General features: G+C 30.8%; 2 protein-coding genes across 3 annotated transcripts; one reads left to right on the top strand and one right to left on the bottom strand.

Annotated features, from left to right (window-relative positions):
* Positions 1-6: 6 nt before the first annotated feature.
* Positions 7-2,071, bottom strand: LOC107953161 (uncharacterized). Of its 2 annotated transcripts, none has more exons than XM_016888399.2 (2): positions 1,772-2,071; positions 7-434 (listed from the first exon to the last, which is right to left on the bottom strand). In XM_016888399.2, exons 1-2 carry the CDS (start codon positions 1,902-1,904, stop codon positions 187-189), a joined length of 381 nt encoding a protein of 126 aa, XP_016743888.1. In that variant the 5' UTR covers positions 1,905-2,071; the 3' UTR covers positions 7-186. The 2 variants fall into 2 exon arrangements, with proteins under 2 accessions (XP_016743888.1, XP_016743889.2); XM_016888400.2 differs by having other exon boundaries at positions 7-442; positions 1,772-1,886.
* A 6,969-nt stretch (positions 2,072-9,040) lies between these two features.
* LOC107953160 (nuclear speckle splicing regulatory protein 1) lies at positions 9,041-11,832 on the top strand. The gene is made up of 4 exons (XM_016888398.2): positions 9,041-9,316; positions 9,429-9,551; positions 9,728-9,946; positions 11,294-11,832. Exons 1-4 carry the CDS (start codon positions 9,155-9,157, stop codon positions 11,696-11,698), a joined length of 909 nt encoding a protein of 302 aa, XP_016743887.1. The 5' UTR covers positions 9,041-9,154; the 3' UTR covers positions 11,699-11,832.
* The last annotated feature ends 3,648 nt before the right edge of the window (positions 11,833-15,480 follow it).

Genomic DNA, 15,480 nt, shown 5'->3' on the forward strand with positions numbered 1-15,480 from the left:
AAGAAATAAAACAAAACCATAAAATCATCACTACATGAATGATGAAAGAACTTCCATTCAAGATCTTGTCCATCTTGGAAAGCATAAGCTGCTTCGATTTACAAAACAGTAACATAGTTCTTTCAACGTACCTCCCAATTCCAAGCTCAATTCATAAGCTTTTTTATGGCAAAAAAGTATTCCTTCTTATTTGAACAAATGGGCCAAATCTGGATCGTCCAAGTCTACATCTAACCAGCCATTCAATTGCATGTATACAATGTAGTGCTCTGGGGGTTTCACTGCACGAGGGTTTCTCGGACTAAAACTGTGAATCCTCTCTATATCTCGAGCAAGCCATCGAACATAAGCTTGGTCCAATGGTGGCACAATTTTCAAGAGAACCTCTTCTCGTCGTTCTTGCTTCGCAGGCTTGTTTCCCATGATAAAATAACCTGGCCAGCTTACAATAGAAATCAGCCCGGAAGAACTTCATAGTAAATTGGTAATCTACTAAAAGAGATATATAACCTAGTTGTGTCGTATTTCTTTATCAGTTTCAAGAGATGAGTGAATGCATGTCTTCATATCTACACCTTTGCAATGATACTAGAATAACAAGAGGTTTCTTTATCGCTTAATGAATGACTGAAACTTGGGTAAAAACCAAGACAAAGTATATCAAAGAATTAATAACACCAAAGCTAATGCACTAATTTGGTGGGTTTTACATCTTATGAAATCAGAATTTAGTGCTCACATCACAGAAGAAGCCATTGATTCTTACAAAAGCATATTGGTCGCATTGGCCTTGATAGGAGGCCAATTTGTGTAGATACAGTGAAGGTGTCGACTGACATCCATAGAATGTGAACGCTAATCAGCTAACTGCAAGGATTTGGACATAGCTTTTCTACTAGAGCATTCATGCAAAGCAACCGTGTTGCCACTATGCCTTGTGTTACATTAAAACAGCACAAGTAAAAGTCTTTTTTCCACACTATTGGCAGAGTTTTTATACTTCCCAAATACCCTACAAGGATAGGGGTGACATTGTTAACCTATTCGTAGAGTTTAGTTCATAATTCTAAACTAGCAACGCTACAATTAACTTTTTTGAGGATCCTTTAATGTATTCCCCCATTCTAATACACCCATAACTAGATCTAAAAGAACTCAACCACAGCTCTCCTTCACAAGAAACGTAGAACATAACAAGGAAAGGCATGTAAGTGAGACCAAGAACAAAGCTGGTAACTTAAGGAACGTATAACTCTGAAGCCTCTTCAGTAGCAAAACTACAAGCTTCCCAAAATAACTCTGAAACTCAGAAGATAGAACTTAGCATCGAAATTCTACTTCAATTTAGAACAGATTAAACAAAATCTAAAGACAGGAGAGAATCATGGATTCTTTAGAAAACTGATGAATAATCCAAGCAACATAACTAATACAATCATTTGTTGTTTAAACCAGGTGAATTGCTAAGAACAAATCTAACATTTTCAAGCAAACAAAAAGATTCATCTCCATCATTCATATTCCGAAAAATATTGAAACCGAACTTGGAGATACAACGGTCATCGCTTAGCTTTAAAATCTAGTGAAATCACTCTAAATTTAAAAAAATAAAATAAAATCTTAAATCGCCAGCGACAATAACATAAAAATAATAATCAACGAGCAAGAACTTTGGAGTTTTCTAGATAAACCCATCAATAAATAAATTAGGGCAAACGAAAATGAAATCCTAAATATTGAAGATTTGAGGAGAGAAGATGAGATGAGTTACCAAAAGAGTTTCGATAATCTCCGTTGCTGGCAGGGGAGAAACGAGATGAGGAAGGCCGGGAGCCACAATATTGATGTGCATAAAATAAAGGATAAAATACACATATAGTCACCCAACTATCAACAATTCTCATTTTACGCACTCAAAATAAGCTTTTTTGAAATTTAAGGAGTCATGTTACATAGTTAACTCATTTTGGTCACTTCCATTAAAAAACTCTAATGAAAATCTGACATGGTATTTTTTACACGTAAACTCATCAATAGCTTTCAGTTTATGGGTGGGTCGGTGGCCATGGCTGGGGTGGTCGGAATCCAAACCCAGGTTTATGGGTTTTTTTATTATTTAATTATTATGTTTTCTTTTATTTTGGTTAATAATTATTATTGGGTAAATTATATTTTTGTCCTTTTAAGTGTAACATTTATGACGTAGTAAATTATGTAATGTGATATTTAATGATTAATCTATGTGTCAAAAAAATATTACGTCGATTTTTCGAGAATGATCAAAATAAATAAACTAAGTAATAGATGTTTAAATTACAATTTTTTTAAATGATTAAAATAATAAATTTTATAGTTAAGTCACAATTTATATAATTTGCCCTAAAATAAATGAAGAAATCCTTTGCAAACGACATTGGTTTGCCAATGATGCAAGTTTTATGATTTTCTTTTAACCGTTAGTTTGATTTATTTATGCATAACGATACATTTAGTTATTGAAGTTTATATTTTTGTTAATTTAGTTCTTATTTTCTTTAATTAAATTTACTATTTTTAAAAATAGTTAAATTGTTATTTTTTTAATGAGGATATTGACTAAAAATATTAAATTTTTAAACACAGTAGCACGTATAGCAATCCATGGGTACTTTATGTTTTTTTAACTTTGTATAATTTTTTTGAGTATTTTTATTTTTGAATATTTTTATACTTTTTAAATTATTTCTTTATGCGTCATATAAAAAATAATGTCATATCAATATAAAGTACATGTAGACTGCTAGACGGTTTGCCACGCTCCAAAAAAATGCTCAAATTAACAAAAGATATAAACATTAATGGCTAAATTTATCATTAAGACATTTATTTATCAATAATAGTATCGTTTCAATTGGTACAAGTACAATGAAAAATGCCTTTGTACTAAGAGTCAGATAGCAATTTTGCTCCTCTACTTATAAAATAAGTAAATTAGTCCATATATGTTAAATCAAAAAGCAAATTGGTCTTTTATACTAAAAAATTCATCCATTCGTACGGTTGAAAACTGGCATGGCTGACAGAATAATCAGATAATTACACATGGCGTGCTACATGTATCTCATGTTAATGTACATGTACTAGTTTTTAACAATAGAAATAGATTAAATTTTTAACAGATGGACCAATTTGCTCTTTAATCTAGCGTATAGGAACTAGCTTGCTAGTGTTTTTAGTATAAGGGGAAAAATGTAATTCGTCAACCAAATTATTTATTTATATTACATTATAGAGTAAATATTTGAAAGTTAAAATATGCTCTAAATCTACATACACTTTGTACCTTTGGAATATAGTCCCTACTTTTACTTCCATAAATTTAGTTCCTCCACTTTTAAAATTTAAAAATTTAGATCTAGCCACCATGAAAATTCTTCTATTAGATTTACTAGTTTGTCTTTTTGAAATTAAATAAAAAATTCAATTGATAGTCATCTAACAATAAAATCACGTTGAATCTACCGATGTGGATTTTTTCTTAAAAACATTCATTTGAACTTATTGTGATAAAATGTTTAGATAATTGGGGTAAGGGTTGCTTGGGATTGAACCCAGGTACTCATGACTACAACCAAATATCGTGAAGGATAAACCCAATTAAACAACGCACAAAGTGATAAAAATAATAATCAAAAAGATTGAACATGCAAATTTTACGTGAAAAAACTTATCAAGAAAGGATAAAAAACCACTGGAAAAAAGAGAATTCATTATAATAAATGAGAGTACAAAAGATTGAGAGAATTAAAAGAAAAATCTGAAGCCCCACAAGGAAAACTCTTCGAAACAAAAAACAAGATTCTCTCAATCTAAATAATTTTTGTTATGTAAAACCTAGAGTAACTAAGGCCTATTTATAGGCTGAAATTCGTAGCATAAATGGCTACAACAACTCTAGATTAATCAGAGTTTAAGTGGGAGATTAAAAACAAAGTTTAATTGGGAGAAGAAAAGTCAAAATAAGAGGCATTCTTCCACAAAATCTCCACATTAACTCGTATTTGGACCAACTCTATTGCCGAGCCCTATTACAAGTTTAACTGATTCTTCATTTGATACTTACCAAGTCCAAGCAATGCTCAGACTTTGAAACTGGATGGCTCTATGTCAACATGTCAGTTGGATTGTGTTCTGTGCCAATTTTAAAAATCTAAACATCCCCTTGAATGATCACCTCTTGAACAAAATGATAACGAATGTTTGTTTACTTCATTCTCTCGTGATACATTTGATCTTTGCTACAATGTATGGCACTTTGACTATTACAATATACGACAGTTGCCTATTTTTCACTTACCAGTTCACTGAATAGGCCCCTTAACCAAATTGCTTCTTTTACTACTTTTTTAATTGTCATGTATTATGCTTCAGTAGTCGTCAAAGCCATTGAAGCTTAAAGTGTCACTTCCAACTAATGACACAATTCTCAAAAGCAAATAGGTAACTTGTGAGAGACCTTTTTCGATTTAAGTCCCGTACATAATCAAAATCAATATATCCGACTAAACCCTTTTGAGTTCTTCCAAACTCTAAGCATATGTTAGAAGTACCCCGTAAATATCTGAAAATCCACTTAACTATATGCCAATGTAACTTACTAAGATTGACCATGTATAGGCTAGCAACACTAATTATATGTGAAATATCGGGACAAGTGCATACCATTGCATACATCAAACTTCTGACTGCGATTAAATAAGATACTTTTGACATGTACCTTTCACTTTTTTCATTATATGATGAATTTGAAATTGAAAGTTTAAAATGTGCAGCTAGATGAGTACTTATCGGTTTTGCATCTTACACCTCAAATCGCTCAAAGATCTTCTTGATGTACCATTGTTATGATAAAAAAATTTCTCGAAATGTTTATATCTCAAAATTTCCATCCCTGAAGTTTTTTTTATGCACATAAATCATTCATCTCGAACTTAGAGTTAAGCATGGTTTTAAGACGATCAATTTCAAATGGATTCTTAGCCGAAATTAACATATCATCAACATAAATCAACAAATATATAAAAAGAGTCATCATTAAAACATTGTAGATAAACACAACTGTCATACTTATTTCGAGAAAAACCAATACTCAACATGAAAGAGTCAAACTTTTTATATCACTGCCGAGGAGACTGCTTCAAACTGTATAAAGAATTTTGTAATAGACAAACATGATCTTTTTTACCTTCAACTTTGAAGCCTTCCAATTGTTTCATGTAAATGTCCTCCTCAAAGTCACTGTGACAGAAAGTAGTATTTACATCTAATTGCTCTAACTCAAGATTATTTGATGCAACAAGGGCCAAAAGCTCCTGAATGGACGTATGTTTCAAAATGGGAGAGAAAACATCATGAAAAACAACTTCCTCCACTTGATTGTAGCTCTTTGGAACCAGTCTTGCGCTGTACCTAGTGTCGTTAGAACTCGAACCTTCCTTCTTTTTAAACACTCATTTGAAACCAACGATCCTTTTGCCTATAGGTGGTTTAACTAGCCTCTAAGTCTCATTCTTTTAAAATTATTCCATCTCTTCTTCCATTGCAACGAGCCATTTGCTACAGCCAGAGGCTTAAACTACATCATAATAATGTGAAAGATCGGTTGAATCAATATTCTCGGTAACACTTAGAGCATAAGCCACTGGGATTCCTTTACAATATTTCTATGGTTGAATTTCTCACATTTTCTTGTCACGAGCCAACTTATAATCAGTTAACTGAGATGGTAAGGGTACTGAGGGTCGAATGGATCCCCAAATAGATCTAAAATAGCTTCAATCTTGCAAGAATCAGAATTTTTTTTTGTGTTGTGACAATGTCGTGTGACTCTTCATCAAGATAATTGGACGTATATCTTGAGACAGTGGCCTTGGCTCGAGAGAATGGCACATCGAAGCTAAAATCATTTTTTTCTTGTTTCAGGTCTCTTGTCTCGAGACACCCAAACATCAAATCTAAAAAAGAAAACATGGGAGGCTTGTCTCGAGACTTGATCTCAAACATGAGAGACCTTGTCTCGAGACATGTTATCATTAAAGTAAATATTTTCTAAAATAAAACGAGGTGTTCCTCGAGACATAGAGTTCTTTGTTTCAAAACATAGCACTAAAACTTGACAAATAAGTTTGGATTCGAGTCCTAACTGTAACATCCCCAATACCCTCTGAGTCGAGAACAATGATAAATCGATAGTAGATATGTTAGAAACTAAGAAGGTAATAACATAGAAATTGTTACTATTACTAGTGGGGAACGATATATAATGAAGGTAATTGAAGAGGCTCGTATGTTTTGAGAAATAAATCTGGGGCATTAACTAACTTGTAAGAGAGTGAAAAGTATTGAGGCAAAAGTGAGAAAATAAGAGATGGAATTATTAGATTGAATTGAGAGAAAAAAGATGAGGAACCAAAGGTGAAATTTTAACAAAAGAGAGTATGACTCATAAGTCATAAATGGTATTACAAAAAAAGTTGAAGGATTAAATGGTCAATGTTAAAATTAGATAATTATGGCATGAGTAATATTAAGGACTAAATTGTGTAAAATTCTAATTGGTTAGAATATTTTAGAATTATCTATTTTATATTGTTTTTACTTTATTTAATGGTTAAGATGATAAAAGGATGAAAAGAAAAAAAATGGTTATCATCACCCTTTGTGTCATCCCCTCTAGAAATACAAAAATAAAGTTTTCAATTTTTTACATTTTAGTCAGTTTCCACCATTTCCAAGTCTTTTAAGCTTAATTCCTCCAATTTCATTCATGATTTTTTGGTGAAATTAACAGGGGAACCTACTAATTATCTTAGTTTCATGAGAAATGTAACCATAATTGTCTTAGAAGAGAGAGAATAATAATTAGGTTTTGATCATAAGGGGTTAAGGTAAGCATGATAAGTTCTTCAAGGATTTCATGTTAGTTTTGTTTAAAAAGCATAACTTTTTATTTTTTATAAATTTTGATGAGTAAATATTGTAAGTTTTAATATGGAAATGAAAAAAAAAAAGAGGGAGAGAGAGAGAAAAGAAGTGAACAACAAGTTGGTGACAAAGGAAAAGAGATAGCCAAGGAGTAAAAGAAGAAGAACGAAGTGTTTCCAAGCTTTGGTTGTAAGTACAACTAGAATTTTACTTAACCTAAATAATTTTGATCAATAAGTTTAATTAGATGTATTAATATTTACATGTTTTTAATTACTAACTATTGTGTTATGTGCAAATAAGAAATTTATTAAGATTGATGGAAGTAGTTATTTAATTCCATTTACTAAATGAGGAAATGACTAAATTATAAAATGTGTAAAATTGATATGTGAAATGTAACAATACATTGATAATGGATATGAAATGCTATGAGATAGTGTTATATTTTATACGTCAAAGAAATATTATTATAATGTTTATTGAATTTTTACGATGAGGATTAAATTGAAAATAATTTAAAAGTATGTAAATTTTGTTTTGAAATGTAAAAGTAAAGACGATTTTGTTATATTTTCCCATATAGGTAATATGTGAACTAGTAGGATATAGATGGCATGCCATTAGGAAACATTTAGCGCACTTCCTGTTCTAAATAAGCACTATAGTGCCATTTTGTTCTGATATTGCACTTCTGTGCTACTATGTTTTGTTATTGCACTTCGGTGCATCTCTGTATTAATTTCGTATATCCTACATGTTATATTAAGTCTACATTGAGCATTTGTTAAATATTAAGGGCAAAAAAAAAACCCTATGGTTAACATAACCAGTTCATGTATTAGTGAAGGGAATGATGATGAATTGAAATATATTGAATGAGTTATAATATAAAATTCTAATCCTATTAAATTCTAAACTTAATTAGAATAATATTTTTGTATTTGGTTTACATTTATTTAATAGAGAATGTAACTTTAATTCATGTTGTACTTATTAAGTTTTCACTAACTTATCACGTTATTTTCAGCACGTAGGTAAAGTCGTTAAGTGAAGATTTTTCAAGGATTAGTCACTTCACATATCAAGGGGTTGGACAAGAGTATGAAATCTCTAGTTTAATTTAAGTAAATGACATGTACATAGGTTAAACAATAGATTAAGTAAGCGGGTGTCTAAATGTTTTAATACTTGTGTTAATTGTGTTTTAGATGGAGAGTATAAGATATTATATAATTTATGAGTTTGGTTCATGTTTGGATTTATTATGAACAAATTTGATATGGTTTAGAAGTGTTTAAAAGCATAAATTTCAAGTCCCCAATCCCATATCTCAAGACATGTGAAATATGTCTCGAGACACAAGAACTTCGAAACTAAAATTCTATAGTAACTGAGCCATGTCTCAAGACATAAATGACTTTTTTCTTAAGACAAAAGCCGATTTGTTTCAAGGCAAAGCAACTTTAAAACCAAATTTCTATAGTGTAAACATAATGTCTAGAGATAATCTGGTTATGGTCTTGAGACATACGGGCTTACAACTAAATTTTTTTAATTGAATTAAATGAGACTTGAAACAAATTTTATATGCAATTAAACTTTATTTTTAGTCTAATTGTATTTTTAAAAATGTAATAAGACCTTGAATTCATTAATAAAAGTCCAAATTATAAGCATTTGAATGTGTAAAAAAGTGTTCAATGTTAAATGTAATATTCATTGCTCAAGTTTTACCGGATACGGAGTGTTACACTAATTCGAAATTTGGCATTGCGTAACTCCATAAAATGATGAATTTAAATCTTAAACATGATGAATGAATGTGTGAATATGATAGATGATTGAATTGAATTGAATGATAAATATAAACTTAATTGTTGGATGAATAAAAAAATATACTTTTTAACCCAATATAGATGTATTATAACATAACTTTTTAATGAATGTCTTTCACATGACCCCATAAATATGAGGACTCGAACTTATGTATTCTTTAATTGTCAACCATATTTATACCAATAACCAATTATTTTTAAATAAAATTTTTAAGGGATGAACCGATTTTTTTTACCAAGACTTTTTAAAACCTTATTTTATTACGAGAAGACCGAAATGCCCTTACGATTGGCTAACGCTTGGATCAAAAATTGCATTAGGAATTGGATCAAAGATTGGTTCTGAGAAAAAAATGAAGAAGTACGGTTTACAGCTTAGGGTTCCACCGTCCCAGCAGAAAAAGCCGGCGACAAGACCGCCGCTCCCTCCTCCTCGAGGCTTCCAGGAAGACGACGATGATGACGTGGAGAAAGAGATTTCCCGGCAAGCTAGCAAGAACAAAGCTCTCAAGGAGGTAAGATTCACCTTGATTTCCTTATTTTCCTTTCTTTGGATTTTTTTTTTCTAAAAGAAACATAACTGAAATTTTCTTCCTTTTTTTATTTTTAAAAAATTCTCTTTCGAAGGTAGAGGAGCAACATAAGAAAGCTTTAGAAGAAGATCCTTGTGTGTTTGATTACGATGGAGTTTACGATGCGATGAAAGAGGAGGTTGTTCGCCCCCGTGCTCAAGATCGCGAAGAGCGAAAGGTATATTTTTCTAACAAATTTAAGGATTTTTTTTTGATTTGTATGATTTTTTGATTGCTATTAACTTAATTATTCGCTTCCCCTTAACTGTATATACAATGTAGAAGACATAAATTTATTAACTAATTGCTTAAGACTAACATAGAATTGATCATCAATTTGACTGTTTTGAGCAGCCAAAATATATTCATAATTTAATGAAGAAAGCGGAGCAACGAAAATGGGAGCAGGAAATAGTATACGAGAGGAAGCTTGTGAAAGAGAGAAGTAAAGAGGATCACCTTTATGCAGACAAGGATAAGTTTGTGACCAGTGCCTACAAGAGAAAGCTTGCTGAGCAGGCAAAATGGATGGAGGAGGAGCGCTTACGACAACTTCGAGAGGAGAAAGAGGATGTAAGTGTAGCCTTTTCCGCAAACTTCGTTTGATGTTTACTTGCTGCTTCTTTGTTTATGGGTTTGATTTTTATTTTGATTTTATGTTACACAACTTATGATTGAATGAATTGTTACTGATTCCTATAGTGTCTAGCATGCTATTGGTGCTCTAAATATGTTGATTTGTGAGTCCTGCATAAACAAATTGTTTTGGGTTTTTGGCTGCTTGAAGTATGCAAATTTATCTGAACGAGTCTCTTCATTGCTTTATATCTGTGACATGTGAATCGGTCCCATGGTATTTTCCCATCTTTGCTTGCATGCATATGAGCTATGTATTATTGATTACTAACCCACCACAAAAAGGAACCTTGGTTTGTTGCCAAGGTGGGTTAGTGCAGTTGGTTAAGTACTTACTAGTATATTGGTAAGTACCAGGGCTCAAATCTCATCAGCTGTCTCATTTGGTGGTGATCCATGCTGTTAGCTTTCTCTAAGGCCTATGGCATGCCTTGACCTTGGATTGGAATAGCCTTCCCGCACCTAAACTTTATTGTTATACTCAAAAAGATTCAATAGAACTTTTTTGGATCTTCACCTCTGAGAAGTCAATACTGGTTCAAGTTTTGATGCACTGTTTGAAAGTGAATTATATAACTTAAAGGATTTGACAGAGGAAGTTTAGGTTCTGTATCATGTATTGTCATTATGCCACCCTTTGATGAAAATCGAGCATCCTATTCATTCATATTGCTTTCTCTCCTAGGAGTAGGACAATTGCATTTAGGTTTTTCTTTTGGGTGTATGTGTTTAGGAACATCATATACCATTTTGAGTCATCATCCAGTATGAAAAATTTATGAGAAGGTAGTCATTGTTTATTTATTTTGCATCATTGTTTTCATTTTTATGTTTGCATATTTTATTGTAACAGTGAACTGAAAGGGAAAAACATTAACAGATCGTTAAAGAGTAAATAGCAAAACTTTCTTAGGCATGTTCGGCTCTTTTCGTTTTTCAATTTAGAACAAGCATAAATGTGGTTAGCATTCATGGTGGCAAGATTATCTTTTCAACTTGAAGTGCATAGTGAAAAATGCTGTTCATTTGCATCTACTGGTTAGAAATTTATTATGGCAATATAAATGTTCTCATGTTATTAGAGTTAGCTAAATGCAATAAAATGAAGGTGTACACGAATTATGTTATTTGTGTGTTTGGCCATAAATAGAGTATTTGTTATTCTTTATTATTTATTTCCCTGATATTCTTTTTTCTTGGGTCTAGATGTGATTTCATTAGTTTGACACTTAGATTACTGATGCTTTAACTTATCTGGTTGATTGCCATTTCCTCGGTTTAAAGGTTACCAAGAAGAGTGACTTGAGTGATTTTTACTTCAACCTCGGTAAAAATGTTGCATTTGGGGCAAACGAAGCAAAGCCAAGAGAGCCTGAATTGAGGGAACCTGAGAAAGAGAGAGAGAAAGAAGTATTAAACAGAGTAAATCTATTGCCTGACTCAATTGCTCCGGAGTCATCTGCTGTGATCGATCGGACTCGAGATGAATCAAGTTCTCAAGAAATATTTGATTCCCGAGATTCAAAGCCAATAACTGAAGATGCAGTTCCAGACACCGCAGTGCAAGAGACCACTTCAGAGAAACAACCACCAGATCAACCAAAAAGTGACCATCATAAAAGAGGTGCGGATGCTGTTGCAGCAGCTAGAGAACGATTTCTGGCACGAAAGAGGGCGAAAGAGCAATGATTGGCGACCTGCCGACCTCTCTCTGATAATGGATTTACATTGGTGAGAGATTTAAAAATCTTGAAAGACCTTTTTGTTATACATTATGCATTGCAAACAAGTTTGAGAAAAAGTTTTAATCCTGTTCACTGAAATTCAATTGCATCTCACTTGAAATTTGATGAGCAAATATTACATAATCTGCAAATTTTCTAGGAAAATAGAAGGGAAAGAACAAAATAGATGCATATATAGGTCATAATTTTATTATCTTATTGCGCTGCATTTTCCCCACCATTGCCTCTGTTTTGCGTTTACACCCCAGAACTATCCATCTCAGAGATCCATGCCAGACCCGTCGACCACCTTGTCTACCATTCCTTAACAATGGTACATCATCTCATAACCCCCAGTCACTATGCCATTCTCCTAAAACCATCCTTTCTGTCATGGATGCTGGCAGCGATATGGTTGGTTTGCCATGTCTGCAAAAACTGCTCTTTTTCTTCCTCCACCAAGAACATCCTATCTTACATCCCTAAGCTATCTTTATCTTCGAAATTGGCTGTCAAAAGCCTAAATGATCCTGGTTTCACCACCCCCAACACGACCCAATGTGTTGATTGTAAAAAAAATTCCATTCCCCATAATTGTACTCAATTCTACCCTCGTAGTCTTATGGTTGTGTTCAGTTGGAGTGTGCGTTGTATTGGTAAAAAAAAAAAAAATTGAAATTGAAGATTGTATATCTAATGCCGACATAATTAAATATTCCCTCTTCTCATTGGGCAGTGGCCTTTTCCTTACGCTAGATTAGTTCTCGTACGAGTTATGACCCGTTGGGCAATTGCCATTTGGGGTAAAAAAAATGCTTTTTAACCTCGAAAGCAATGGGTTGAGAATGCAGTGAAAATGTGTGATTTTTGGTTGAAAGTACGATAGAAAAAGTATTTCTCCACTCAAAGTTTGGATTTAGGTGTTTTTTTTTTTACTTAAATTAGTAAAAGTTTAAACTATAAACTTTTGTTTGTTTCAGGTTACATTATAGTCATTTTTATTTGAAATGTTGCAATTCGTTTTGTTACAAAGTGATCATTTTGCCGTTAAGTTCTGTTACTTCCGTAACGACAATCTTACGTGATAGTTCAAATGAGTTTTAAATGCCAACTTGGATGTTCAATTGGGACGATAATAAGTTTTTAATTTAATAAATTTAATTAATTAAAAATTTTAAATTAATTACACATTAAATTGGAAAAGAAAAACCGTTTATATTTTTCTTCTTTTAGTTTTATTATCTATTTTGATTAAAAAACTATTATAATCCAAGTTGGTATTTAAAATTCATTTGGACTGTCACGTAAAATTGTCGCTAGGGAGGTAACGAAGCTTAATGGTAGAATGACTATTTTGTAACAAAACGATAATGTAAGTGACTAAACGTAACATTTCAAACATAAGTGACTAAAATGTAATCTGAAGCAAACAGAAGTAATTATTTTTATAATTTACCCTTAGTAGAAAGATATTTAAAAACTTAAACTATTAAAATACTTTTCTTTATATTAACTATTTAAATGTATGTAAATATTTCATCTATCATAATATTATATTCATGAATTATCTATAATCCATCCTTAACTTTTAAATAAGAGGATTAATATGTTTTAGCACATTCGAACTCATGTCCTTTTCCATTGACAACAAGGTCGATGCTAACACTATGTATCATTAAAATTCGAAAACATCATTTATAATTATATTTAAAATTATAAAATATTTCATATATCATTAAAATTTTAAAGTATCATTTATTATTATATTTAAAATTCTAAAATATTTTATGTATCATTAGATTTATAAATAATTTTTTAATTACTTTAACAATATTTAAAATGTATAATTATATTAACATTATCAAATTAAATTTGAATTTAAATTTTCAACATCATATCTAAAATAAATATTTTAATTCCCCGTTATAATTTTTGAAGAAACACTTGAAATTAACAAACTATTTCTAAAAACATTTTTTTTTTCAAATCAAACCTTTTAAAAATATTTCTCAACCACAATAATAAAACCAACACTTACTTCAAATCAAGGTTTTTAAAAGTAACACAAAAAAACTACTATATTGGTTACTTTGAGGAAGATAAACTACGCAATAATAATAATAATATCACATTATAAATAAAATTTGATGTTAGGATTGAATTGTTATAACAAAACAATTAAACAACATATGTAATGAAATAGTAAACATATAAACTCAGTATGATAATACGTAATTAAAAACGATCTCTCTCTCACATACACAAACACACAATTGATTTAAAGAAATTAAATCATTTTTATAAAATATGCAAATATGAACTCCATACAAACATATATACATACTTTTTTTAATTTAAATTTTATTTATATATACTATTTTTATGATTAGCCTCAGTCCTTTATAGTGTTATTGGTATTTTAAAAAATTATCGAATTAGCTTGTTTTTTATGATGGGGTGTGCCGTAGGAGTATTAAAACGGTTAATCGATCAGTTAATCGAACTAAATTAATATTAACTGAATTTTTTAATACTTTAACTGTTAATCGAATTGAATTTTTTTTAAAAAAAATTTAATCAAAATATTTCAGTTAATTCGATCGGTTAACCGAAACTTATATATATATATTTTTGTTAAAACAAGTATAAAGCATATAAGAAAAATTGATAATATTTATTTGACCGAGTTAACCGAATTAGTAATAGCCTAATATATATAATATATAATATATAATATTATTTATTAAATTTAATTAATTACTCAATTTCAAATCGAATGAATTGTTAACCGATTTTTGATTAAATTAGATTAATTAACCAATCGATTAATCAAACTAAATAGATTATAACCAAAGTTTGAAGAGTCCCTCGTTATTTGCATTTTTGTAAAGCGTGAAAGACGAGACACTTTTTTGCCTTACGTGCACACCCCGTCATCAAATGTAAGTTTTTTCTTAAAATAAAATGGGTCGTTGGATTCTAAGGGTGAAAGTTTTCAACAGTTAATTTCTAGATCGTTTGAATCCAACGATTATAAATGGGTATAAAATTTGGACCATTCGATTTTAAATTATTTGGAAATTCAATTTCAATAGTCGCTTCTAGAGTTGCTCATGGGATGGGCCGGGTTGGGCTCAATTAAAAAATCAGGCCCATTTATTAGTGGGACTCAAGTCAAAAAATGAGCCTAAAATTTCTTCCAAATTCGACCTGGATAAAAATGCTAAAACTCAGGCTTGACCTGGCCCACCCATATTAATTTTTTATATAATTTTTAAATATATATAATACATCAAAAATACTAAAAACATCAAAATAAATATTTCCCAACAAATTCAAAATAAAATTTAAAAAATATGTAGATTTAAATAACACTAAGATAAATACAACTTAACAAGTAAATGCCTCTAAAATAATAACAAAATTAATAAATTCCTTTAAAATAATAACAAAATTAACAATAAAATAAGTTTTATACAATATCCAAACAATAATAATAAAATAGTACCAACATAATAGTAAAATGATAACAAAATAGGAAGAAAACAAGAAGAAAATAATATTCAAAAATTAAAAAAAAGAGTAAATTTCTTTTGTCATTTAGTGAATTCGGGTCGAGCCAAGTCTGGGGCCAAAAATACCTTACCCAAGGCCCAGCTCGTTTTTTAAACAAGTCTTATTTTTTGTCTAAATCTATTTTTCAAATGTATATTTTTACTCAAATCCTCTCATATTTCAAGTAATTCT

This window comes from Gossypium hirsutum, chromosome A07 (genome assembly GCF_007990345.1).
Source record: "Gossypium hirsutum isolate 1008001.06 chromosome A07, Gossypium_hirsutum_v2.1, whole genome shotgun sequence".
NCBI lineage: Eukaryota > Viridiplantae > Streptophyta > Magnoliopsida > Malvales > Malvaceae > Gossypium > Gossypium hirsutum.